The sequence below is a fragment of the Oncorhynchus mykiss genome, chromosome 25 (assembly GCF_057628025.1).
Source record: "Oncorhynchus mykiss isolate SJ-2025 chromosome 25, ASM5762802v1, whole genome shotgun sequence".
NCBI classification, from domain to species: Eukaryota; Metazoa; Chordata; class Actinopteri; order Salmoniformes; family Salmonidae; genus Oncorhynchus; species Oncorhynchus mykiss.
This window is the reverse complement of record NC_143046.1, coordinates 53,978,590-54,006,010: the sequence shown is the minus strand read 5'-3', so window position 1 is coordinate 54,006,010 and position 27,421 is coordinate 53,978,590. Positions and strand designations below refer to the sequence as shown.

The 27,421-nt window shown below is 41.1% G+C and overlaps 1 protein-coding gene across 2 annotated transcripts; it reads left to right on the top strand.

The window, feature by feature from the left end:
* The first annotated feature begins 1,289 nt into the window (after positions 1 to 1,289).
* On the top strand, positions 1,290 to 27,421 carry LOC110505297 (antimicrobial peptide NK-lysin). 2 transcript variants are annotated; one of them, XM_090220505.1, is made up of 5 exons: positions 1,290 to 1,478; positions 26,225 to 26,304; positions 26,551 to 26,634; positions 26,752 to 26,909; positions 27,091 to 27,421. In XM_090220505.1, exons 2-5 carry the CDS (start codon positions 26,302 to 26,304, stop codon positions 27,119 to 27,121), a joined length of 276 nt encoding a protein of 91 aa, XP_090076631.1. In that variant the 5' UTR covers positions 1,290 to 1,478; positions 26,225 to 26,301; the 3' UTR covers positions 27,122 to 27,421. The 2 variants fall into 2 exon arrangements, with proteins under 2 accessions (XP_090076631.1, XP_021440116.3); XM_021584441.3 differs by lacking the exon at positions 1,290 to 1,478 and adding an exon at positions 25,902 to 26,055.

Sequence of the window (27,421 nt, the reverse complement as noted above, 5' to 3'; positions counted from 1 at the left end):
TAGATAAGTGTTTAAGTATTAGGCTACATATGATTCAATACAATAAAACAGAGCGAGAGAAGGAGAGGGAAAGACTGTAGCCAATTGCTACATTAAGGAATTGGCAGTCTCTCTCCCCCTCTGTTTTCTTCTATTGAATTAAATTTACAACCTTCTGTGTTTGTCAAAGAACAATGCCGGGACTAGTTCATGTGGATGCAGATAGATTTCCAGCGTTGTGCTTCATTTGACAGTGTCATAGGCGGGACTTTCCAGCCTCCAGAGTCACTTCTTTACGACAGCTTCTTTACGACAGCTGTGCCTCACTTGCTGGGTTGAAGAGACTGAGACTCAGAAGCGAATACACATTGATAAAACAATTAAAATATGAACAATTCTTATTTACAATGACGGCCTACCCCAGCCAAACCTTAACCCGGACGACGCTAGACCAATTGTGCACCACCCTATGGGACTCTCAATCACGTCCTGTTGTGATACAGCCCAGGATCTGTAGTGATGCCTCTAGCACTGATGCAGTGCCTTAGAACGCTGCGCCACTCGGGAGCCCTGAGTGGGAGCCCTAAAGCTGTCATCAAGGCAAACGGTGGCTACTTTGAAGAATCTCAAATATAAATACATTTAGATTTGTTTAACACTTTTTTACTACATCATTCCATAAGTTTTATTTCATAGTTTTGATGTATTCACTATTATTCTACAATGTAGAAAATAGTAAAAAATAAAGAAAAACCCTTGTTCAAACTTTTGACTGGTACTGTATATATTTAATTCAATTTCATTTGGATTTTTACTTCATCTTTACGATCATTTTTATGATCTTTTGATTGAAACTCTTCAGTTTTTGTTGGAAAGAGAATGGTTAATACTGAAGAGAAAAAAATATCCAATCAGGATTTTCTTTGGTGGTCTCTGGGTAGAAAAATCGAGCTAACTCAGTCAAAAGTGGGACAGAAGGCCCAGATAGCCTAGTTAGGTCATGCTCAGTTCGTACTTTCTCAGGGACTTTGATGAGAAGACCTATTCAGTTGATATACTGTTGAGAGATTTATCTGAACACATTTGTTCATCGGGGAGGAGGATGTTGTAACTTTAATGGGTTACAGAGTTAGTGCTTACAGTTAATTCATTGAGCTGTAGCTTAAGATATTTTATTTTACAGTTATTTACATTTGTAAGAGTGATTGTATTAGAATTCATGTGATGGAGATTGAGGGAACTATGTACATATTTATGTTGTATTGGTTACTATAGGTTTACGCTATTGACTGCAAGTACCAGAATGCCTTGCGAAAAGAAGGAATAAAAAACGAGAACACGCCAGTTATGTACAAGTGACAAGATTATCCTGGCTTTCGCTAGCTACTTTCTTTTATTGTTTTGTAGAATCTAAAGTGGTAAAATGTAATGTGAACAAGTATTATTACTAAAAATAAGCTTTCATCTCACAACCGAAGTCCCGAGTCATTACTTTGAAGGTAGTTATTCTATAGTTATCAACTTCAAGGTGGATGTTGTTGCTAATAACGAGGTAAAGACAGTTTCAAGTTGGATATTCGACGGATATTCGCGCTTTCAAACCACTTGAGCCACAGACACCAAATAATGGTCATGCTGTTGGAAAAATTGCGCACCAATTTACACGGGTCTTATTTTCACGATTTGGACATTCATTCACTTTCCAACGCTAATAAACGTGGAAATGTGAGCAGCATTTTGTATTCTTCGTTGAATTAGTTAGGGAGCGTAAACAAAGTACAAACCTTTTTTTACATTAGAATTTCAATAGCTCCTTGGTCATGTGACCTACTTGATTCAAATAAGGTTCAGAATGTCCACTGACTACCCTTCTATATTGCACACCCTTTAGGTTGTCAATTTTCATCTCACAAGATGTTACATTAATTTTCCCAAATTTAAAATTTCACTAGCTCCTTGGTCATGTGACTTAATGACTTCAAGCAAGGTTCAGAATGTCCACTGACTACCCTCCTATATTGCACACCCTATAGTTTGTCCATTTTCATCTCACATGGTTTTACATTTAAAAAAATCAATGTATAATTTCAATAGGTTCAGAATGTTCTATCTGTGGGCCTACACATTGCACATCCTTTAGTTTGTCCATTTTCATCTCACAAGATTTTACATTAATATTTCAAAATGTAGAATTTCAATAGCTCCTTGGTCATGTGACCTACTGACCTCAAACAAGGTTCAGAATGTCCACTGACTATACCTTTTATATCGCACATTCTGATGTTTGTCTACTTTCATCTCATGCTATTAGACTGAAATCTGCAAGCTTTGCAGGCCTTCATTTTACATGGGTGTAAAAAAACATTTTTTTAAGTTAACAAATGTTCCATACTCGCAATAACTATCTTTCACATGGACACTGTAAAGATCCGCAAATGGCTATATGTGGTATGGATCAAGGACAAGAGAGGTGTTTGAACAGAGGTGCTTAAAGGAAGGCGCACAGGTAGGCCTCATGAAAAACAATGTTTCATATGCGCTTTTTAATCACAGTAATAGGTAGTGGTTTGTCAGTCAGTGAGCTTGATAACGTGAAATAATCTTTTTCATAGCATCACTTTCATATACTGTACATTAAGACAAATCCTTCTACGTTGAGTATTAGAACGCCGTTTACATAACCTGATAATGATTTGATATTTCAGTGCATTCAAAACCAGCCACCTGCAGACAACTTACAAAATGCAATAGTGTATTTGAGGGTTAATTTGTCTGATGAAAATAGTTATTTGATGCATGGCCTACTATTTCTAACTGGAAAAATAAATTCCTATGTCTTTTCTGAGTAAAATCCTTTTTCCAAAATTGATTTAGGCACATTTTCGTGAAGAGGTATGAGGGTTGTGATATGGGTCCTTTAATAGTCAAATCCTTTAAGGGATCAATACATTCCTATATTGCTTCCCCAGTATCTTCATGAACCATCAGGCCACGTGTTTTTGGTTGACCCTGCTGGACAGAAAGAGAAGGAGGAATCGGAACACGCTGCATTCAAATTCAGGTCTTAGTTATTCCATTGTACTGGATCTAATACATATTAGCATTTTACATACATTCATAAGTGTAATACGTTTTTATGACATACTGTGAAAAACTCTCATGGCTGCTGGCTCTGTCACTTTAAGACTGAAAGGGGAAGGGTAGCTCTTAACTTGAACCACAGGTGTTCTCTGTATAGAGAGAGTAATCCAAAAGGCACCGACACACCCCTTGACTTTCAATTGGCACCGTTGACCTGTATGTATTCTCTCCTGATTGGCTCTGTGGTGCACAGTCTGGCAGTCTGACAAAAGTGCCTGAGGTATGAGGAGAGACATCCTCCTTTGTATTTCTGTGAAAAAATATTTCCTAACACTTTGGATCCTCTTCTTGGACAGTTAGAAGACCCAATGAATCAATGCAAAAAAAAAATATTATTACTAATTACTGTCCATGAGTAACCTCAACCTTGTGGGTCTGTGGGTGTTTGGGCCAATAAAGTGCAAACTCAATTCTACCAGTGACGAGTCTCTCATGCCCCTATGAATGGGGACACAGGACAATAGTTTTTAATCTAAACCAGCCCTTTTTTACTGGAGTACTCTAACCCCTAATTGGGGCTCTTTTCTTGACACACAGTAGCAGTTTACCAAATAAGAAGTCAAAAAGATCAGAAAGTAGATTGTTATAAGGGTGTATTACGTCCTGTGCTGGTCACATTGTCATATCCATTCTGGATTCTGAGTGGTAAAATCATAGCTGAAAAATGCCTCTGTGTGTGTATACATTTTCCCCCAAGACAGAACTGCCAAAGGGGGTGCAGTTGCAATCTACTGCAGAGTTCTGTCATGCTATCCAGGTCTGTGCCCAAACAGTTCGAGCTTCTACTTTTAAAAATCCACCTTTCCAGAAATAATAAGTCGCTTGTTACAGACCCCCCTCAGCCCCCAGCTGCGCCCTGGACACCATATGTGAATTAATTGCCCCCCATTTATCTTCAGAGTTTGTACTGTTAGGTGACCTAAACTGGGATATGCTTAACACCCCGGCCATCCTACAATCTAAGCTAGATGCCCTCAATCTCACCCAAATTATCATGGAACCTAAGATCTGTGATCTTTGTGAAGACTTTCTTTAGGCACGTACTGATGAAACTGTCACTTAATATTTTTTTCTTAAAGTCCACAAACGCTCTACATTTATTCACTCTGTGATAGGGTTGGATCCTATATGCTCCTTTTATTATTGTCCTGTAAATGGTTCAGCGCCTATAATTTAGGCTGTGTGTGTGTAGAATGGGGCATAAAGGAAATTACCTCTGCTACTAAATTACTACTAGATTATAGTGATAAGGAAAACAGCATACACATTTGGCTTGTGTATTCATTTGTCTATAAAAAAGAGAGAACTTCAAAATGAGATCCTGCCATGGAAAAGACGATGGACATGAAGTGGAAAGGAGGGGAAATAACTCCCACCATGCAGCAGGACACCTTCAGCTGTGTGGTTTTTGTAATGCAGGTTTGATAGTTATATTTTCAATAATGATTGGTTAGCTGTTATGTGACAAGTAGATCAAAAAAATATTTAATTTTTTTGTGTAGATGGCCAAGGAAGTTGCACAGAACTTCCCCAACATCCCCTTCCAAATTGATATGGAACCTTCAAAAACACATGGAGCAAGTGCGAAAATAAATGGCTGAGGATATACTAAAAATGTCTGGTTTGTAATGACATTTAATTAAAAGTAAATGTAAATTCTTTATTTTTATGTAGTCATATGTTCAGTTCATGCCTATGATTTCAGAGTTCAACAAAGCCAACAACTGCTTCATGTGTGCCACTGATAAAGAACCTGGATGTGGCCCAAAGACTGCCTGGGTTAGTAACATGTTTATCATCTTTTGACAACAGTGACGGCATGTAAGACAATTTACGATATAACACAATGGGTGGCTAATTCGTCATACTACATTGATATTTGATATTATTTATAACGTGTTACATTTTGTTTTAGATTGAATGTTTTGTATTCCAACGGTGGTTCCATGTGCTGTAACTAGGAATGAAGACAAAATAGTTCAACAGAGCAAACAACACAAACTGGAAGTGCAGTCTTTGTTGTTGAAAATGTATGCTATACCCCATCCACACTGAAGAGGCTCTGACATGTACATCAACCAGGGATAAAGAGAAAGTTAACACTGAAATGTTTCATACTTATTTTAAGTTGTATGTTGACACGTTGGAAAAGATTAAAGGTCTACAATTTCTGTTTGAATTGATTTACTGGCCACCATTACTGTGGTTACATGTTCAGTATATGTATTGACCAGCAAACCCACTGCAGCCTACCTCACCAGCTCACTCTCCATCCCTGCTTTGGACAATTAATAGCATGACTCTCGTACGTTGCCCTTTTCCTTTATGGTTGATATTAACGAAGTAAGGAGATATTATCTGTCTCTCTCCTATGGGAAAACTGGGAAAATAAGTACTTAGAACTACCAGTTATTATAGATAAATATTAAAGAAAAGGGTAAACACAACACTGGACTGAACCCCCTAATTGTCAAACTAATATTAATGTACAACAACATAGAAGAGATATAACTAGAGGTTATGCCGTATGGGTGTATATCCACTGCACGCTTCTTAGGTGTGTAATTGACATGACCAAGGAGCAATTGAAATTTAAATTGTAAAATGTACGTTAAACTGCGTGATTTTACAGTACACAAACAAGAGTGTAATATAGAAGGGTACATTCTGCACCATGTTTGAAGTCAGTAGGTCACATGACCAAGGAGCTATTGAAATGTTACATTTTGAAAAATGAATGTCAAATCTTGTGAGATGAAACTAAAGGGTGTGCAATATAGAAGGGTAATCAGTGGACATTCTGAACCTTGTTTGAAGTCACTAGGTCACATGACCAATGAGTAATTGAAATTCAAAAATGTAAATAATTAATTTAAAATAGTGCAAGATGTAAAAAGTGTGTGCAATGTGTGTATGCCATTTTGAAAGTTTTCTGAGTAATGGTTAAAAAAAAGATTTGTCACTATGTTGACAGTCCCTAACTGCTGTTGGTGGACGTAAGGAAAACTACAGGCGAATATCCATCGAATATCCAACCTGAAACTGTCTTTACCTCGGTGTTGCTAATTTGTTTGCGTCACCGTTATGGTCGCTGGTCTTTCAGCAACCACCAGCCTGTCACCTTTGATGTGGCATGGTTGTTGTTGCTATTGGTGATAGTGTGACAGTGTTGTTAGGGTACCATAGGTTGTGTAAACAGGGTTTTTGTTTTGCAGGTCACATTATTTTATGTGTCACATGTTGTGTCCATGCCGGTTCTGTCTTTGTGAATGCGGCAGCCCGGAGCGCAGCTAGGCCTGTTTGATTCATTCATAATGTCATCAAAAAGCATTGCTCTTCCTTCACTAAAACTAGAAGGGTCCGACTATAGAAAATATGTCTGGCGTATTAAGGGATTTTTGAGTTTGATACAGAAGGCATGGGGTCCCAACGATCCGCCAACTTTCCATGTGATCTCCTGCGGAAACAATTAAAAAGTCCTCCAGGAGGACCCATCATGATGCTGCACCCAGTGATCCACCTGTCTTGGGACATTTGACTCCTAAGGACACATTGAATGGGCAACCGTGCATGTCTACCAACCATTAGAAAGTGTGGAGTGTACCCAGTCCTGCTGTGGACTGTATTGTTGTAGGCTTGAAGGATGGCTGGTAGCTGTTCTTCCCAATGTGCCTGCACTTTTTCGCTCAGTGTGTTTAACAGAGTCAACAGTGTCTGGTTTATCCTCACAAGTATCCCAATACAATTCACACAGCTGTTTGACCACTGTGGACTCAAGTTGTCCCTCGGTTGCTGTGAACACGCTTGGGGTAACCAAAGGTTTTGAAGAGGTGTTTCCATAGCTCTCAAGCTGTGTTGTGGTCCGTCTGGTCCTTTGTGGGCCCAGCCCATGTGTACCTCATCAACCATCATCAGTAAGTGGGTCGGCTGGGCGACCCAGGGAGAGGTAAATCAAATGTTATTTGTCACATGCGCCGAATACAACAGGTGTTGTATGACCATGAAATGCTTACTTACAAGCCCTTAAACCCAAGAAATAGAATTAAGGACCTCCCGGGTGGCGCAGTGGGCACTGCATCGCAGTGCTAGCTGTGCCACCAGAGACTCTGGGTTCACGCCCAGGTCTGTCGCAGCCGACCGGGAGGTCCATGGGGCGACGCACAATTGGCCTAGCGTCGTCCGGGTTAGGGAGGGTTTGGCCGGTAGGGCTGGGTTTCCCTTTGTAGTCCGTAATATTTTTCAAGCCCTGCCACATCCGACGAGCGTCAGAGCCAGTGTAGTAGGATTCGATCTTAGTCCTGTATTGATGGTTCGTCTGAGGGCATGGCGGGATTTCTTATAAGCGTCCGGATTAGTGTCCCGCTCCTTGAAAGCGGAAACTCTAGCCTTTAGCTCGGTGCAGATGTGTCCTGTAACCCATGGCTTCTGGTTGGAATATGTACGTGCGGCCACTGTGGGGACGACGTCGTTGATGCCACTTATTAGCCAGTGACTGAGTTGGTATACTCCTCAATGCCATTGGATGAATCCTGGTACATATTCCAGTCTGTGCTAGAAAAACAGTCCTGTAGCGTAGCATCCGCGTCATCTGACCACTTCCGTATTGAGTAAGTCACTGGTACTTCCTGGTTTAGTTTTTTTCCCTCTGGATGTGACATGCTGGTAGAAGTTAGGTAAAACTGATTTAAGTTTGCCTACATTAAAGTCCCCGGCAACTAGGAGAGCCGCTTCTGGATGAGCATTTTCTTGTTTGCTTATGGCCTTATACAGCTTGTTGAGTGCGGTCTTAGTGCCAGCATCGGTTTGTGGTGGTAAATAGACACAGCTACTAATAATGTAGATAAGAACGCTCTTGGGAGATAGTGTGGTCTACAGCTTATCATGAAGTATTATACCTCCTTCCTCTGGAAGCCTAGAGAAGCATTTATACTGTGGGCTTCTGCATGGTACTTGATGTCAAACTGGTAGTTTGCCAACTGTGCGGCTCAGAGCTGCTCGACTGCCCCGAGGTTAGCTTTATGCAGATGGCCAAGCGGATTATTGTCAGTGTAAACAGTGAAAATGGAGCTAAGTTTAAATTTCTCTGTTACCACTCATTTCAGTCCCAGCAGTTACAGCTTGAAGGAGCTGTGGTTTTGATAGTTTCGATCAGACTCCGGCTGCCGTAAGCGATGACCCTTTCCAGCCCATTCTGCACTTGAGACAACAGCCCCCAGCCCTCGGAAGCTTGCATCTACTTAGAGCAGGAAGGGGGAGACAAAAGTCAGCATATACTAAAAGGTTACTTTTCAAGGTATCAAAAGCAGTTTGACACTCTAGAGACCACTGTGCTGGGACACTTTTTTTTCGTGAGCTGAACCTCTGGCTGCCCAATAGCTTATTGAGAGGTACGGCAATCATGGAGAACTTGGGGATCAATCATATATAATACCCCACATAGCCCAGGAATGATTTTACCTGACTCACTGTGGTAGGGGTAACCCGTTCCTTTACTGCTTCGACCTTACCAGGGTCCGGTGTGTCCCCCTGGGTGCCCACCACATGCCCAAGGTAAGTGACCTGCCTCTGGAACAGGTGACACTTCAGGGGTTACATCGTCAAGGTTGATAACCAATGATTCTCCTACCTGGTTCCGCAGACACCTTTGCATCAGGGGCTGGCAGGTAACACAACCCGAACGGCATCTTTTTAAACTCGAACAGCCCAGTGGAGTGGTGAAGGCATTCTACTCCCGGTCTCGGGGGTCCACCTCCACTTGCCAGTAGCCACTGGCGAGGTCAAGAGTGGAGTACCAGGCATCCTTTTTTCAGGTTAAGGAATACTCGATCCTGGGATGTGGGTTACTGAGTTGCGCTTTCTGTAATCAACACAGGAACGCCATGTACCATTCTTCTTCTTGACCAGGACAATAGGTGCAGCCCAAGGGCTAGCACTCTCATGTACCACTCCTCTGTCCAGCATCTGTTTCAAAAGGCTGTGAATTTCCTGGTAGAGTGATGGGGGATTGAACGGAACCGTTCTCGGCTGGGTGGGGTGGTGCCTGTGGGGATGTGGTGGAGCACTGAATCTGTATGGCCAAAGTCTTCTTCGTAGAGTACAAATTAGTGATGCGTGGGTTGAAATATTGTGTGGATGAAGGACGGGTGTGTGGTGGGTTGAAAGAAGAGAAAACAATGCATTTAAAATCCATAAATGTATCATTCTTGTGCAATTCATTCTATAGGCTTCCACTGAGGATTTTCATTCAGAATTTTTCTCTGTCGTTAGAACTGTACGCCCTCCAAATACACTGAGTGTACAAAACATTAAGAACACCTACTCTTTCCATGACATAGACTGACCAAGTGAATCCAGGTGAAAGTTATGATCCCTTATTGATGTCACCTGTTAAATCCACTTCAATCAGTGTAGATGAAGGGGAGGAGACAGGTTAAAGAATGATTTTTAAGCCTCGACACAATTGAGACATGGATTGTGTATGTGTGCCATTCAGAGGGTGAAAGGGCAAGACAAAATATTTCAGTGCCTTTGAACGGGGTATGGTAGTAGGTGCTAGGTGCACCGGTTTGTGTCAAGAACTGCAAAGCTGTTGGGGTTTTCACGCTCAACAGTTTGCCATGTGTATCAGGAATGGTCCACCACCCAAAGGACATCCAGCGCAACTCAATATTAGGAAGGTGTTCCTAATGTTTGGTATCCTCAGTGTACATGCCAATTACCAGAAGCCTAATATTTGTTCAATATTTGGTGAAGTGCTAAAAGAGGATGATAGCAATTGTGTGACGATTGTGACAGTCACAAGACGTGACTTCAAAATGGCACGTCAAGGGAACTATAGGCTACTTTTTCAGATTTTTTGTTGGATTTTATTAGCATCCTCATTAGCTGTTGCAATAGAATCAGCTACTCTTCTTGGGGTCCACAATGGAATAGTAGCCTGAAATGTGGATACTGACTGTAGGTACAGTCGTGGCCAAAAGTTTTGAGAATGACACAAAATTAATTTTCACAAAGTCTGCTGCCTCAGTGTCTTTAGATATTTTTGTCAGATGTTACTATGGAATACTGAAGTATAATTACAAGCATTTCATAAGTGTCAAAGGCTTTTATTGAAAATTACATGAAGTTGATGCAAATAGTCAATATTTGCTGTGTTGACACTTGTTTTTCAAGACCTCTGCAATCTGCCCTGGTATGCTGTCAATTAACTTCTGGGCCACATCCTGACTGATGGCAGACCATTCTTGCATAATCAATGCTTGGAGTTTGTCTGAATTTTGGGGTTTTATTTGTTGATAAGAGAATTTTGTTCTCCAGGTACATAACCCAATTTAGTTATATTACTCAGTCTGCAAACCAGAATTTGTAAGATCCTGGTCGAATGAAATAGACGGAGGCCCAGCTACAATAGATAGTCTAAAAGGTTTATTCACAGGAACGTCCTAAAGTCAGGAATACAAAACAACAAATGTATTTATATAGCCCTTCGTACATCAGCTGATATCTCAAAGTGCTGTACAGAAACCCAGCCTAAAACCCCAAACAGCAAGCAATACAGGTGTAGAAGCACGGTGGCTAGGAAAAACTCCCTAGAAAGGCCAAAACCTAGGAAGAAACCTAGAGAGGAACCAGGCTATGTGGGGTGGCCAGTCCTCTTCTGGCTGTGTTGGGTGGAGATTATAACAGAACATGGCCAAGATGTTCAAATGTTCATAAATGACCAGCATGGTCAAATAATAATAATCACAGGCAGAACAGTTGAAACTGGAGCAGCAGCACGGCCAGGTGGACTGGGGACAGCAAGGAGTCATCATGTCAGGTAGTCCTGAGGCATGGTCCTAGGGCTCAGGTCCTCCGAGAGAGAGAAAGAAAGAGAGAATTAGAGAGAGCATACTTAAATTCACACAGGACACCGGATAGGACAGGAGAAGTACTCCAGATATAACAAACTGACCCTAGCCCCCCGACACAAACTACTGCAGCATAAATACTGGAGGCTGAGACAGGAGGGGTCAGGAGACACTGTGGCCCCATCCGATGACACCCCCGGACAGGGCCAAACAGGAAGGATATAACCCCACCCACTTTGCCAAAGCACAGCCCCCACACCACTAGAGGGTAATCTTCAACCACCAACTTACCATCCTGAGACAAGGCCGAGTATGACCCACAAAGATCTCCTCCACGGCACAACCCAAGGGGGGGCGCCAACCCAGACAGGAAGATCACATCAGTGACTCAACCCACTCAAGTGACGCACCCCTCCTAGGGACGGTATGAAAGAGCCCTAGTAAGCCAGTGACTCAGCCCCTGTAATAGGGTTAGAGGCAGAGAATCCCAGTGGAAAGAGGGGAACCGGCCAGGCAGAGACAGCAAGGGCGGTTCGTTGCTCCAGAGCCTTTCCGTTCACCTTCACACTCCTGGGCCAGACTACACTCAATCATATGACCCACTGAAGAGATGAGTCTTCAGTAAAGACTGAAAGGTTGAGACCGAGTTTGCGTCTCTCACATGGGTAGGCAGACCATTCCAGAAAAATGGAGCTCTATAGGAGAAAGCCCTGCCTCCAGCTGTTTGCTTAGAAATTCTAGGGACAATTAGGAGGCCTGTGTCTTGTGACCGTAGCGTACGTGTAGGTATGTACGGCAGTACCAAATCAGAGAGATAGGTAGGAGCAAGCCCATGTAATGCTTTGTAGGTTAGCAGTAAAACCTTCATACTGACTTCTCACGCCCACACATTCCCACAACCATACGCACACACACACACACACACACACACACACGTGCATACAAACAGACAGACACACACACACACACACACGCATACAAACAGATGCACACACATGTCCTGCTACTCAGCCGCCAGAGATTAGTGACCTTGTCCTTGAGACATACTCCCTGTTCTTCTCCCAAATCTCTAGTCAGGTCGGCACCAAGCTCAGACAGTCTGTGTTTATAATACCATAAAGACATATTGTCTTTACCCTACTTCTGACTAGACTACACATTTATTGATTATGATGTTATGCATTCAAATCACTTCCATAGAATTATATGTTTCAGGGCGGAATATTCTAATCATTCAATTAACCTGATAATTTTCACCTGACAATCCACCCTAAATGACTAAATAATACACACTGATACATCAATTGTACACAAGAATAATCCAGACCAATACATTGCTAATCATATCCTGCTATATGTTACCCCATCTATTGCAAGCCCAACGGTTTCTCCCCTCTCTGGGTGGGGAGACCTCCTTCCCTGCTATCAGATTCACGGTGGTCATAAGTTATCTGCCACAGTTCCTTGTCTGCTTTGATTCAAACACATTTCCATATGTTTTACAGTGACAGGGTGGAATCCTTTTAATTATTGCCTAAACATTTACTACAAAAAATGACACATCTATTTTTATTAATATTGTCAATGTCACTCAAAATCAATCTCACAAAACCAATACGTGTATTTTCATCAATGACAGTTATAGGCCTACATTAGGTATCCTAACACTTCCTGTTTTTATTACAATCTTCATAAAAAAACAGTCTTAACCCTCAAAAATAGTCTCATCCAACATTGGCTCCTTGTAGTTAAAAGAAACGGAGCCATCTCCTAGGCCTGTAGGCCCGTATTCGTCATCACACAGGCCGGAGCTCGAAATCGGTTCGTACCTCACCATCTGTTGCATCATTGACCTCTCCAGAGTCCTGATAAGCAAAACTTTCACACAGGGGACCAAACAACACCCACACAGAACCAAAACATTCATACAGGTGAAGGTTGCCCATAACACAGTGATTATTACATTTTTCAGTTTCCCAAACATACTATCAAACCAATTTGTTAGAGCATTATCTACCCCAGAGTTCTCTGCCAATTCGTGAGCTAATGTTGTTAAACCAGCCAGGGCCTTGGTCACTGATCCGTCTGGAGCTGTGTTATCGGGGATTAAAGTACAACATTCTACTTCCGAATATCACACACCCTACCACCCTTTTCAGCCAGTAACATATCCAATACTATCCTATGTAAATTCTATTGTCAAAAGATCCTGACGGAGCACTCCTTACTCTTCTACCTGGCCCTAGGTCTTTGTGTCGAATAAAGGTGAAGGGCATGCCTAACTGCACCAGTGTACATATACCGGTCCAATTTGTTGGCAGGTTATGCCACAGCTTCATACCTCCACATAACCACCAGACATCCTCTCTGGGCCTTTTTATCTTACTAAAATCCTCGGAACTCCTTGTCTTGTCGGTTGTAACATTCTCTGTCCTTTGGCATGTTCTATGTTCTTACTTCCCATACATCTTACGGATCCTGGATCCGCCCGTGCACGGTTCTCAGCAGTTCCTTGGGACGACAGAGGCAGGTATTGAGATCCGGCTCGAAGGACCAATTGATAAGAGAATTTTGTTCTCCAGGTACGTAGCTCAATTTAATTATATTACTCAGTCTGCATACCAGAATTTGTAAGATCCTGGTCGAATGAAACAGACGGTGGCCCAGCGACAATAGATAGTCAAAAAGGTTTATTCACGGGAACGTCCTAAAGTCAGGAATACAAAACAATTCATTTTATACTGACTTCTCACGCCCATACATTCCCACAGCCATACACACACACACATGCATACAAACAGACGTACACACACACACACACACACACACACACACACACATGCATACAAACAGACGCACACACATATCCTGCTACCCAGCCGCCAGAGATTAGTGACCTTGTCCTTGAGACATACTCCCTGTTCTTCTCCCAAATCTCTTTCGTGAGAAGACCGATTTTCGGGAAAGACGCACCTAGAATACTAAATCGACTCTACTGGGTTGTTTAGTATTCTAGGGCAACAAGTAATTACAGAAAAGCAGCATGTCTCTTTAGACAAGTTGACTAACAGTCTACAAACATATAGGAAATTATAAGCAAAAACGTAGGTCTACACTCTTAGAAAATGGTGCTATCTAGAACCTAAAAGTGTTCTTTGGCTGTCCCCAAAGGATAACCCTTTTGGATTCCATGTAGAACCCTTTCCAGAGAGGGTTCTACTTGGAACATAAAAGGGTGACTACCTGGAACCAAAAAGGATTCTACCTGGAACCAAAAAGGGTTCTCCTATGCAGACAGCCGAAGAGCCCTTTTGGAACCCTTTTGAGTGCATCTAAAAAAAATATGCTCTGACCTCTCTGATTGTACACCGCATTTTCTATATTTTGCGGGTTGATTAATGTTAAGATTGGAATTTCCGGTGGAGACAGTGAGGGAAGGTTTTGTACCCAATTCTGCCTGTCCTCAATATGTGCACCTAATGTGTTCAACCCCTCCTTTTTTATGGTCTAAAGCTAAAGTTGTAGGATTTCTCAGACTATGTTCTCATCCTGGGAGATGATTTGAACTTACTAGTTGACCACTCTATTGATTCTATTACAAACCCAACTACCAAGGACTACACCTTCTATTTCTATCGCCACCATTCATTTTCTCAAATGTATTATATATATATTTTTTAATGGATTACCCATGCAACTATTCTCAGATCATGCGCCTGCCCTGATTTATTTTGAACACCCCTGGACCTTCTGGGTTTAAGAGGTGGCATTTCAATGTTTCTCTCTCACAGAATAACAACTTCTTTAGCCAAATTAAGAAAGGCGGTCAAGAGGTTTTGAGGTTTATTCTCAATCAGATGTCAATTCACACTCCTTATGGAAAGTAACAAATTGTTTCATAAATGGAGCTTGTACATAATTTTCCTCACATCGGAATAGAGAACCTAACTGTAAGTCATCTTCCCTTGAGAATAAAATATCTCGCCTTGAATCTTTACAGAGATCCAACTATACAGATGACAGACAGAGGGAACTGTCAAATCTGAATGCAAGTATCTGTCCTCCAAGGCAGAATTTCTCCATTTCTCCAACCTGTCAAAACAACTATGAAAATGCAGGCTGAGCAGACTTTTGGCAATTCTTTGGAGCTCCCTACACCCTACACTCAGAGAATCATGCAATGAAATGACATGCTTCCATCACCTTGGGTGAATTGAAAGATTATTTAGACTCAATTTCAAAATCAAAATGGCCAGGGCTGGATGGCATACCACCCAAATTATTCACTGTATTATGGGATACTGTTGGTTCTGTTGTTCTGGACTCAATTCATTATTCACTTGAGGTTGGAACTTTTCACAGATAACAGAAAACTGCACTTATTTCCCTTCTTTTAAAAAGTGTAAAAGATTCTGTGGAATGTTCCAGCTACAGGGCCTTGTCAAACTTGAATTGTGATTTCAAGCTGTATGCAAAGGTTCTATCAAGAAGATTGGACACTTGTATTTCGTCCCTGGTAAATTTAGATGAGGCAGGATTCATAAAGGGCCGTATGGCTTCGGATAATATCCGTTGTTTACTACGTACAGTTTTATTGATGCTGCCCATGCTCAGCAGCAGTCTTGTTCAGTCTTTTCTTTGGATGCAGAGAAGGCCTTTGACGGCGTGGAGTGGGACTATCTATGTCCAGCTTTGTTTGCGTTTTGGCTTCGCACCCTCATTTATCCATATGGTTCGTACCCTCTATCGTGGTCCCACTGCATGCATCCAAATAGGAAACCTGGTCCGCCTGAGTTGTATTGCATAGGAGTACAAAACAGGGATGCCTATTTGAACTCTCACTAGACCCTCTAGCGCAGGCTGTAAGGGAACATCAGTATACACTGAGTATACAAAACATTATGAACACCTTCCTAATATTGACTTGCACCCTCCCCCTTTTACACTCGGAACAGCCTCAATTCCTCAGGGCATAAACTCTACAAGGTGTCGAAAAGCATTCCATAGGGATGCTGGCCAATGTTGACTCCAATGCTACCCACAGTTGTTTAAAGTTGGCTGGATGTTCTTTGGGTGGTGGACAATTCTTGATACACACCGGAAACTGCTCAGCATGAAAAACCCAGCAGCATTGCAGTTCTTGACACAAACCGATGCTCCTGGCACCTAGTACCACTTAAATCTTCACTCTCTGAATGGCACACATATAAAATTCATGTCTCAAAGCTTAAAAATCAAAGGGTGGCTACTTTGAAGAATCTCAAATATAAAATATATTTTGATTTGTTTAACACTTTTTTTGATTACTACATGATTCCAAATGTGTTGTTTCATAGTTTTGATGTCTTCACTATTATTCTACAATGTAGAAAATAGTAAAAATAAAGAAAACCCCTTGAATGAGTAGGTGTGTCCAAACTTTTGACTGGTCCTGTATATCGGGGAGACAGCTCTGACACCTCTGAATTTTCCCCCAACATGGCAAATACAGTGCCTTGCGAAAGTATTCGGCCCCCTTGAACTTTGCGACCTTTTGCCACATTTCAGGCTTCAAACGATATAAAACTGAAGATATAAAACTGTATTTTTTTGTGAAGAATCAACAACAAGTGAAGTGGAACGACATTTATTGGATATTTCAAACTTTTTTAACAAATCAAAAACTGAAAAATTGGGCGTGCAAAATTATTCAGCCCCCTTAAGTTAATACTTTGTAGCGCCACCTTTTGCTGCGATTACAGCTGTAAGTCGCTTGGGGTATGTCTCTATCAGTTTTGCACATCGAGAGACTGAAATTTTTTCCCATTCCTCCTTGCAAAACAGCTCGAGCTCAGTGAAGTTGGAGGGAGAGCATTTGTGAACAGCAATTTTCAGTTCTTTCCACAGATTCTCGATTGGATTCAGGTCTGGACTTTGACTTGGCCATTCTAACACCTGGATATGTTTATTATTGAACCATTCCATTGTAGATTTTGCTTTATGTTTTGGATCATTGTCTTGTTGGAAGACAAATCTCCGTCCCAGTCTCAGGTCTTTTGCAGACTCCATCAGGTTTTCTTCCAGAATGGTCCTGTATTTGGCTCCATCCATGTTCCCATCAATTTGAACCATCTTCCCTGTCCCTGCTGAAGAAAAGCAGGCCCAAACCATGATGCTGCCACCACCATGTTTGACAGTGGGGATGGTGTGTTCAGCTGTGTTGCTTTTACGCCAAACATAACGTTTTGCATTGTTGCCAAAAAGTTACATTTTGGTTTCATCTGACCAGAGCACCTTCTTCCACATGTTTGGTGTGTCTCCCAGGTGGCTTGTGGCAAACTTTAAACGACACTTTTTATGGATATCTTTAAGAAATGGCTTTCTTCTTGCCACTCTTCCATAAAGGCCAGATTTGTGCAATATACGACTGATTGTTGTCCTATGGACAGAGTCTCCCACCTCAGCTGTAGATCTCTGCAGTTCATCTAGAGTGATCATGGGCCTCTTGGCTGCATCTCTGATCAGTCTTCTCCTTGTATGAGCTGAAAGTTTAGAGGGACGGCCAGGTCTTGGTAGATTTGCAGTGGTCTGATACTCCTTCCATTTCAATATTATCGCTTGCACAGTGCTCCTTGGGATGTTTAAAGCTTGGGAAATCTTTTTGTATCCAAATCCGGCTTTAAACTTCTTCACAACAGTATCTCGGACCTGCCTGGTGTGTTCCTTGTTCTTCATGATGCTCTCTGCGCTTTTAACGGACCTCTGAGACTATCACAGTGCAGGTGCATTGATAAGGAGACTTGATTACACACAGGTGGATTGTATTTATCATCATTAGTCATTTAGGTCAACATTGGATCATTCAGAGATCCTCACTGAACTTCTGGAGAGAGTTTGCTGCACTGAAAGTAAAGGGGCTGAATAATTTTGCACGCCCAATTTTTCAGTTTTTGATTTGTTAAAAAAGTTTGAAATATCCAATAAATGTCGTTCCACTTCATGATTGTGTCCCACTTGTTGTTGATTCTTCACAAAAAAATACAGTTTTATATATTTATGTTTGAAGCCTGAAATGTGGCAAAAGGTCGCAAAGTTCAAGGGGGCCGAATACTTTCGCAAGGCACTGTAAATGTAATTGGAAAACACTGGAAAAGTGTAACCACTGTCAGGTTCATAGGCAGAGCTATGGATGTAAGGGACTGACCATCCATACAGTGTGTGTGTGTGTGTGCTTATACAGTGGGTTGCGAATGTATTCACCCCTCTTGGCATTTTTCCTATTTTGCTGCCTTACAACCTGGAATTATTATTATTATTTTTTTTTGGGGGGGGGTGTATCATTTGATTTCCACAACATGCCTACCACTTTGAAGATGCAAAATATTTTTTATTGTGAAACAAACAAGAAATAAGACAAAAACTGAACATTTGAGAGTTCATAACTATTCACCCCCCCCCCCCCCCCCCCCAAAGTCAATACTTTGTAGAGCCACCTTTTGCAGCAACTACAGCTGCAAGTCTCTTGGGGTATGTCTCTATAAGCTTGGCATCTCTAGCCACTGGGATTTTTGTCCATTCTTCAAGGCAATACTGCTCCAGCTCCTTCAAGTTGGAAGGGTTCCGCTGGTGTACATCAATCTTTAAGTCATACCACAGATTCTCAGTTGGATTGAGGTCTGGGCTTTGACTAGGCATTCCAAGACATTTAAATGTTTCCCCTTAAACCACTCAAGTGTTGCTTCAGCAGTATGATTAGCGTCATTTTCCTGCTGGAAGGTGAACCTCCGTCCCAGTCTCAAATCTCTGGAAGACTGAAACAGGTTTCCCTCAAGAATTTCTCTGTATTTAGCACCATCCATCGTTCCTTCAATTCTGACCAGTTTCCCAGTCCCTGCCGATGAAAAACATCCCCACAGCATGATGCTGCCACCACCATGCTTCACTATGATGGTATTCTCGGGGTGATGGGAGGTGTTGGTTTTTCACCAGGCATAGCGTTTTCCTTGATGGTCAAAAAGCTGAATTTTAGTCTCATCTGACCAGAGTACCTTCTTCCATATGTTTGGGTAGTCTCCCACATGCCTTTTGGCGAACACCAAACGAGTTTGCTTATTTTTCCTTTAAGTAATTGTTCTGGCCGCTCTGCGTATAGCCCAGCTCTGTGGAGTATGCGGCTTAAAGGGGTCCTATGGACAGATACTCCAATCTCCGCTGTAGAGCTTTGCAGCTCATTCAGGGTTATCTTTGGTCTCTTTGTTGCCTCTGATTAATGCCCTCCTTGCCTGGTCCGTGAGTTTTGGTGGGCGGCCCTCTCTTGGCAGGTTTGTTGTGGTGCCATATTCTTTCCATTTTTTAATAATGGATTTAATGGTGGGATGCTAAAAGTTTCTGATATTTGTTTTATAACCCAACCCTGATCTGCACTTCTCCATAACTTTGTCCCTGACCTGTTTGGAGAGCTCCTTGGTCTTCATAGTGTTGCTTGCTTGGTGGTGCCTCTTGCTTAGTGGTGTTGCAGACTCTGGGGCCTTTCAGAACAGGTGTATATATACTGAGATCATGTGACAGATCATGTGACACTTAGATTGCACACAGGTGGACTTTATTTAACTAATTATGTGACTTCTGAAGGTAATTGGTTGCGCCAGATCTTTTTTAGGGGCTTCATAGCAAAGTGGGTGAATACACATGCATAAAAATCCATTTAAATTACAGGTTGTAATGTAACAAAATAGGAAACACGCCAAGGGGGGTGAATACTTTTGCAAGGCACTGTACATGTGAATTGTGTCTGTTTGTATTGTGTCTATGTATTTATATGTATTCAATGAAAAATAAAATGATTTTTGGACTACGGTATGTTTATTGCCATGGTGCTTTTTTCCATGCAAACTCCCAAAATTTGCTGACTGACTGAAGTAAAGGTCAAACCCAAACATTTGCCTTTCATTCTGCTATGTCTCCCCTAATCTCTTCCCACAGCCGATATATCTCCGACAACTCTATGGGTGGAATATCATTAAAACTATTTCCCCCCCTACTAGGTGTGATCTTCTAAAGACACACAGTTGCACACTGTGGTTTCCTTCGTTCTCAGGGTGTTTTCACACATGTAGTGGAAGACTGTGAGAAGGTGATACTTGCGACTTGCGACTGGTTGGTGTGGCAGCAGAGTGTGATGACTTAATCACGATTTATGACATTGTTTGAGTGAAAGACCAATCTGTGGGTTATCACGGGTCAAACACACCTGATCTGTGGCAATCTTGATGAAGAGACATTCTCACGGAAGCCCTCGGGTCACTGACTAAATGAATGATATTCTGTGAGTTCAATTGTCATGTTTGGATTGTTTGAAGAGTTCATGAAGAGCAATAAATGTTGATATGTTTCACTGTACTGTAAGTGCTATGGACGTATTGTTACAGAGAAACTGTGTTATTCTGTACGGCAGATAGTTCAAAGAGGAGCGACACTTATTATACAGTGTTGAGGTGTGTGAATGTGTGTGAAGTTTCATGCCTTTGTTTCAATGTTTAGGTCCATGCAAAGTGATGTTAATTAGATGATAGGAGATATTGGGAGTTGGTGATCTTGGAAGAATCAAAGCTGGATTTAAACTTAGATCATGAAGTCATTGGTAAACCGATCTCCTGATGTACGTTTGTATATCATAGTAGGGAATTTTCTATGCTGTTAAGACTGTTAAGAAGGATATTATGTATTCGAGAATTTCAAGTTCCTTGGTGTTCACCAACAAACTATCATGGTCCAAACACACCAAGATAGTTGTGAAGAGGGCACGACAAGATCCTCAAAAAGTTCTACAGCTGCACCATCGAGAGCATCCTGACTAGTTGCATCACCGCCTGGTATGGCAACTACTCGGCATCTGACCGTAAGGCGCTACAGAGGGTAGTGTGTACAGCCCAGGACATGACTGTGGCCAAGCTTCCTGCCATCCAGGAACTATATACCAGACGGTGTCAGAGGAAGAACCCAAAAATTGTCAATGACTCCAGTCACCAAATGCAGTTAATTATTATTCAGCCTAATCTTTACACATCGACATAATGGAGACCCCTCATCCTCCGTTGATGGGGATTTCCACCAACCTACATAATGGTTGGATAATTTCCACCAAACTATAAATGGTGACTCATCCAGTTGATGGGGATTTTCTATATTACACTGCATATATAGTTCTGAGCTATAGTTCATATTAGATTTAGATTATTTGTTACATTGTATTTTTTTCATTTGGTGCAGGGAGATTTTTCCTACTTTGACATATGAAAACATTTCATTTTTTTCCGATCTCGAGTATCATCCTATCCGACTATCAACTGTCAATTTATAGATATGTTTACGAATACAAGTATGGCCATAACGGCACACACCTAGTGTTCACACCAGTCCAACCGAACTAGGGCTTTTTTAACACATAGTTTTGAGCTATATTTCAAAATGGAGTTCAATTATTTGTCACATTATATATTTTTTCATTTGGTCTGGTTGGTTTGACATTGCCAAATGTCAAACAAACAAACATTCCTAAACAAAGCCACATGTCCATGCTCAAGTTAAATCCATCTATGGTTATCATGAAGCCAATCTTATCTTAATATTACTTTCACTTTGGTCTTCCAACAACATGCAGGAATAGCCGCTCTAACTACAACGTGAATAGGCTATATTCAGTAGCCTATATCCCCGGTATAGCCCTGTCTCCCGTAATCTGCATCAGATAGCCCCGTCTACCCTAATTTGCATCGGATGTGCTCATAAATGCGCTGCTACTCACAGAATGTTTCAGACATCTCAAGTTATGATGCTGCGTGCATTTCATCAAATGCTCACAGTCAAACAACCAATAATACTGTGCGACTCTGGTTATTTTCCTGCGTTTAGTCTGGACTGTGTTGTCATCTGAAGCGAACTGCCACGGTACGAATCGGACTGAGACCACCCTTTTTGTGCGAACCACAGTGTGTTACTTACTGCGTTCCCCGAGTGCGAATAGAGTGTTTACACCAGTCCAAAAGAACTGAACTAACAGGGTAAATGGACCAGAGTAAAAAAAAAAAAAAAGCTCCAAACCAATTTGGTGTGAAAGCCCCCTTAGGGAACCGAATTTGAACCTGGATTCTTCCGGCTGGAGTGGTTGCCTGAGGCCTGTCTGCATTCTCATTGTAATGCATGGCCGACAGGAGAAGTCTGTAAGAGAACATGACAGGCATGTAGGTGAACATCACAAGTATGTTTAACATTCAATTGATCAAATCAAATTTTATTGGTCACATACATACGGTTAGCAGATGTTATTGTGAGTGTAACGAAATGCTTGTGCTTCTAGTTCTGACCGTGCAGCAATATCCAACATGTAGTCTAACAGTTCCACAACGACTACCTAATCCACACAAATCTAAGCAAAGGAATGGAATAAGAATATATTCACTACCGTTCAAAGGTTTGGGGTCACTTAGAAAAAAAAAAAAAAGGAAATGTATTTGTCCATTTAAAATAACATCAAATTGATCAGAAATACAGTGTAGACATTGTTAATGTTGTAAATGACTATTGTAGCTGGAAATGGCTGATTTTTTTATGGAATACCTACATACTGTAGGTGTACAGAGGCCCGTTATCAGCAACCATCACTCCTGTGTTCCAATGGCACGTTATGTTAGCTAATCCAAATGTATCATTATAAAAGGCTAATTGATCATTAGAAAACCCTTTTGCAATTATGTTATCACAGCTGAAAACTGTTGTCCTGATTAAAGAAGCAATACAACTGGCCTTCTTTAGACTAGTTGAGTATCTGGAGCATCAGCATTTGTGGGATCGATTACAGGCTCAAAATGGCCAGAAACAAAAGGCTTTCTTCTGAAACTCATCAGTCTATCCTTGATCTGAGAAATGAAAGCTAGTCCATGCTGAAGATTTCGTACAACGCTGTGTGCTACTCCCTTCACAGAACAGCGCAAACTGGCACTAACCAGAATGAAAGAGGAGTGGGAGGCCCTGGTGCACAACTGAGCAAGAGGACATGTACATTAGTGTCTAGTTTGAGAAACAGACACCTCACAAGTCAACTGGCAGCTTCATTAAATAGTACCCGCAAAACACCAGTCTCAATGTCAACAGTGAAGAGGCGACTCTGGGATGCTGGCCTTCTAGGCAGTAGATAGTGTGTGTGTATATATATATATATATACAGTGCCTTGCGAAAGTATTCGGCCCCCTTGAACTTTGCGACCTTTTGCCACATTTCAGGCTTCAAACATAAAGATATAAAACTGTATTTTTTTGTGAAGAATCAACAACAAGTGGGACACAATCATGAAGTGGAACGACATTTATTGGATATTTCAAACTTTTTTAACAAATCAAAAACGGAAAAATTGGGCGTGCAAAATTATTCGCACATTTCCGCATATACTGGGTTGGTTGTAAATGCAGAAAGACAACGCAGATTGTGTCGTGTCTCAGTGGTACTACGATCACAGCCTGCGATCCACATGCAACTCTTTGGGATGATAAACACGCAAATGACAGGTTTGATAATCTGGTGAACTGTAGGCTACAGAAGTTGGGCTGTTTATTATCTTATTCTCAAGCACAAGCACATTCAAACTGTTTGCCCCCAAAGAGATTCCCTACCCCGATTGCAGCCCTTTCCCTAGGCTTTCACAATACCCTGACCCAGCTACAGCTCCACTGAACCCTACCTCAGAAAGAAAGCACATAATGTGTGTTGATATTGTTCCTCTGTCTTTCAATTGAGCTGCATATTTTCACAGTATAGGCCTGTATTCTGTTCGAGATCATCAGAATGTCAAGCATGTCAGTGACAACAGTAACATGAGGTTAACATTACATCGGGATAGGTGGGGCAAGGCAAAAGGAATAGCCAAGTCAACTAGTTAGTTAGCTAATTATTCTGGTTGTCGATCTGCTGTTATAAGCACCGTTGTAGTTTCTAGCTATTTAGGTAGCATAAACTCACCATTGCTCCTCCATTGCATTACACTGGGGATGCTTGTGCTGAGAAATCGCAAACCTGCAGTGGGCCAATCTCTCATGTTATAGAAACCTGTAAATAGATGTAACTATGACCTCTCACTTTATTCCGAAGTTCTGATACCAAAACATTACACATTTAGTACAGCTAACGTTAGCTAGATAGCTAGTTGCATAAGCATTTCAAGAAACTCATTCCCTACTATGGAAACAGGTACAAAAGTATCTATATCCACAGAAAAACGAGTCCTATATCGCATAACCTAAAAGGCCGCTCAGCAAGGAAGATGCCACTGCTCCAAAACCGCCATAAAAAGGCCAGTCTACAGTTTGCAACTGCACATGGGGACAAAGATCGTACTTTTTGGTGTCCTCTGGTCTGATGAAACAAAAATAGAACTGTTTGGCCATAATGACCATTGTTATGTTTGGATTTTATTGTGCTACAAAGTGTCAACAATCTACACAAAATGCTCTAATGTCAAAGTGGAAGGAAGATGATTATTATTATTTTCTGATTAAGCTAGAGATATCCGTTTTTTTTGTTGCATGGGCTGCGTCTCATTCTACCTCATCCGCCAATGGCGACCTAACTCATTGACCATCTGTTGTTCCATGTATGAACCTGTTATTCAATGCGTTTCTATGGGCTAATAGCAGTAAGGCCAAATTGAATGTTTCATCAAAAAAAAGTTTTTATACTTAATAGGGAACTAAAATTCAAAATGAAATAACTAAATGATTCTTGGTATGACCATCTTAAAACAATTTCACATGTTAGCTTAGTGGAATAGAATAGATTTTAAAGCAGATATAAGTCAAAACTGTAACTTGGCCATTCAGGAACATTCAATGTCTTCTTAGTAAGCAACACACGTTTAGATTTGGCCCTGTGTTGTAGGTTATTGTCTTGCTGAAAGGGGAATTTCTCTCCCAGTGTCTGGTGGAAAGCAGACTGAACCAGGTTTTCCTCTAGGATTTTGCCTGTGCTTAGCTTCATCGCATTTATTTATCCTCAAAACCTCCACCAGTATTTGCCAATGTCAAGCCTACCCATACCATGATGCAGCCACCACCATGCTTGAAAATAAGGAGCCAGTTTCTCAGTGATGTGTTGTGTTGGATTTGCCCCAAACATAAGGCTTTGCATTTATTCTTCAGTATTACTTTAGTGCCTTGTTGCATACAATATGCATGTTTTGGAATATTTATATTCTGTATATTTGTATTCTTCTTTTCACTCTATCATTTAAGTAATTATTGTGGAGTCACTACTATGTTGTTGACCCATCCTAAGTTTCCTCCCATCACAGCCATTTTAAAGTCACCCCTGAGCAGTTTCATTCCTGTCCTGCAGCTTAGTTCAGAAGGATGACCGTATCTTTGATGTGTCCGGGTGGTTTAATACATAATCCACAGCATAACTATTAACAGTGAATGTCTGATTTGTTATTGTTACCCATCTACCAATCGCTACCCTTCTTTGTGAGGCTTTTGAAAAGCTCCCTGGTCTTTGTAGTTGTATCTGTGCTTGAAATTCAATACTTGTCTGAGGGACCTTACAGATGTTGAACATAAGTGGGACAGAGGAAGGGTTAATCATTCAAAAATCATGTCAACCTCTACTTTTTCACACAGAGTGAGTCAATGTAACTTATGTGATTTGTTAAGCCATTTTTTTTTAAAATCCTGAACTAATTTAGGCTTGCCTGAACAAAGGGGCTAAACACTTTTGTAACGACTATATTTTAGCCATCACATTTTGAGTAGATTGTTGAAAGAAATAATAACAATGTAATCCCATTTTGTAGCACAATAAAATATGAAGAAATCCAAGGGGTATCTGTAATTGACAAATGAAAAGGAAGATAAGACAGATGAAAAAGAGATTAAAGGTCGTCGTGGGTGGGGGTTGTACAGGGGGATGTGGGTAGACAGGCCTCGGTGTATAAAGGGGCTTGTCTGAATCATAAGTCACTTTACCAAACCCCAACACAACTTTACTCTTCACATCTCTTACCACCACAAATCATGAAGACATCTCTGGTCCTCCTTACCCTCGGCCTACTGGCTTGTTCAGGTGAGCTTTCATTTGTTAACTCAAGTAGTAACTGCTGTAAATGGAGCAGATGCATTCGATTGGGTCACGGTGTGCGATAATCTGTAAAGGGGGGACCTAAAATCCACTCCAAGTTCACCTTTCGTTTCAGTACAATATAATGGAATGTTGTACCATTTTCACTTCACAGTTTGGGACGTCTGTGGACAATGCCAAGAGGTTAACCTTGATGACCAGGAAGTAGTGGAAGCACAGCCAGAAAAGCACATGGTAACAGTATATATACTATATGGTCAAAATGTAATGAACTAGCAGTAGACATTTCTGCAACGTTCTATTGGAATACTCAACTAACCTGCTACTGTGTAACAGCACTTAACCAAAGACATGAATGCAACCAAGACATTGATTAAACTCTTGTCCAACCTGACTTTCATTCATTATTCAAATGTACTTAAACCATAATACTGAATACATCACACCATGTACATCATTGTCTGTTTATGCTTTCCAAAGGTGCAACAGTTAAAGGGAACATGCTGGGCGTGTATGTGGGCACTGAACAAAGTGAAGAAACACATCTCCTCTTCCTCTAGCGAGGTAACTACCCAATAGCATTACAATTCATGTGTGTCCCTTCAAGAAATTTGACTATTTACTGAAATATTTCTCAGAAAATTTCAATTTCAACTGGTGTTGATGATTTCTCTTCAATAGGTACAGATAAAGCAGAAGCTATTGTCTGTTTGTGATAAATTGGGCCTCCTTAAATCTCTGTGTAAAGGCATGGTGAAAAGGCACTTGTGGGTGTTGGTTGAGGAGCTTAGCACCAACGATGACGTGAGGACCATCTGCATTAACATTAAGGCCTGCAAGTGAGTCGAAGAAACTGCTCTGGATACTCTTTAGTGACTGTTCAGATGACCTAATAGTATAGAGATTATCACCTGAGCTTGTTAATTGAAACACTATTGAATAGAATGTATTCATTAATACATAATATGGGGTTATGTCTTTTGATCTTCCGCTCATGTCATCTTTTTGTGTATCTTTTAGACCAAAATACATTTTGGATCTGAGCTACTGACCAAGCAGCCAGTATCCAGATTCCAAAGTGAGAAGATGGATGTTCAGGTGTCAAGACAATGCTATGCTGCCAGCCTCTTGCTATCTCAAATTCATTATTGGAATGATATGTTCTGAAATAATGTTTTTGGAACATTATTATAAGTGTATAGTCATTCTTAAATTGCAGTACATTTTTTAACATGTAATTTTTGTTGACTTTTTGCTATTTTAGTATAAAATAGTCTATTATTCTCTGAATTTTTTATGTTTGTGTGAATTTTTTGGTCAGCAAAAAATAAACTTCATTTAATATAGAGTA

Bases quoted from the DNA above. Each gene is read 5' to 3' on its own strand.
- LOC110505297 (XM_021584441.3), top strand. From the start codon at position 26,007: ATGAAGACATCTCTGGTCCTCCTTACCCTCGGCCTACTGGCTTGTTCA. The intron at 26,635-26,751 runs GTAACTACCCAA...TCTCTTCAATAG, and splicing joins TCTCCTCTTCCTCTAGCGAG to GTACAGATAAAGCAGAAGCT. The intron at 26,910-27,090 runs GTGAGTCGAAGA...TGTATCTTTTAG, and splicing joins ATTAACATTAAGGCCTGCAA to ACCAAAATACATTTTGGATC.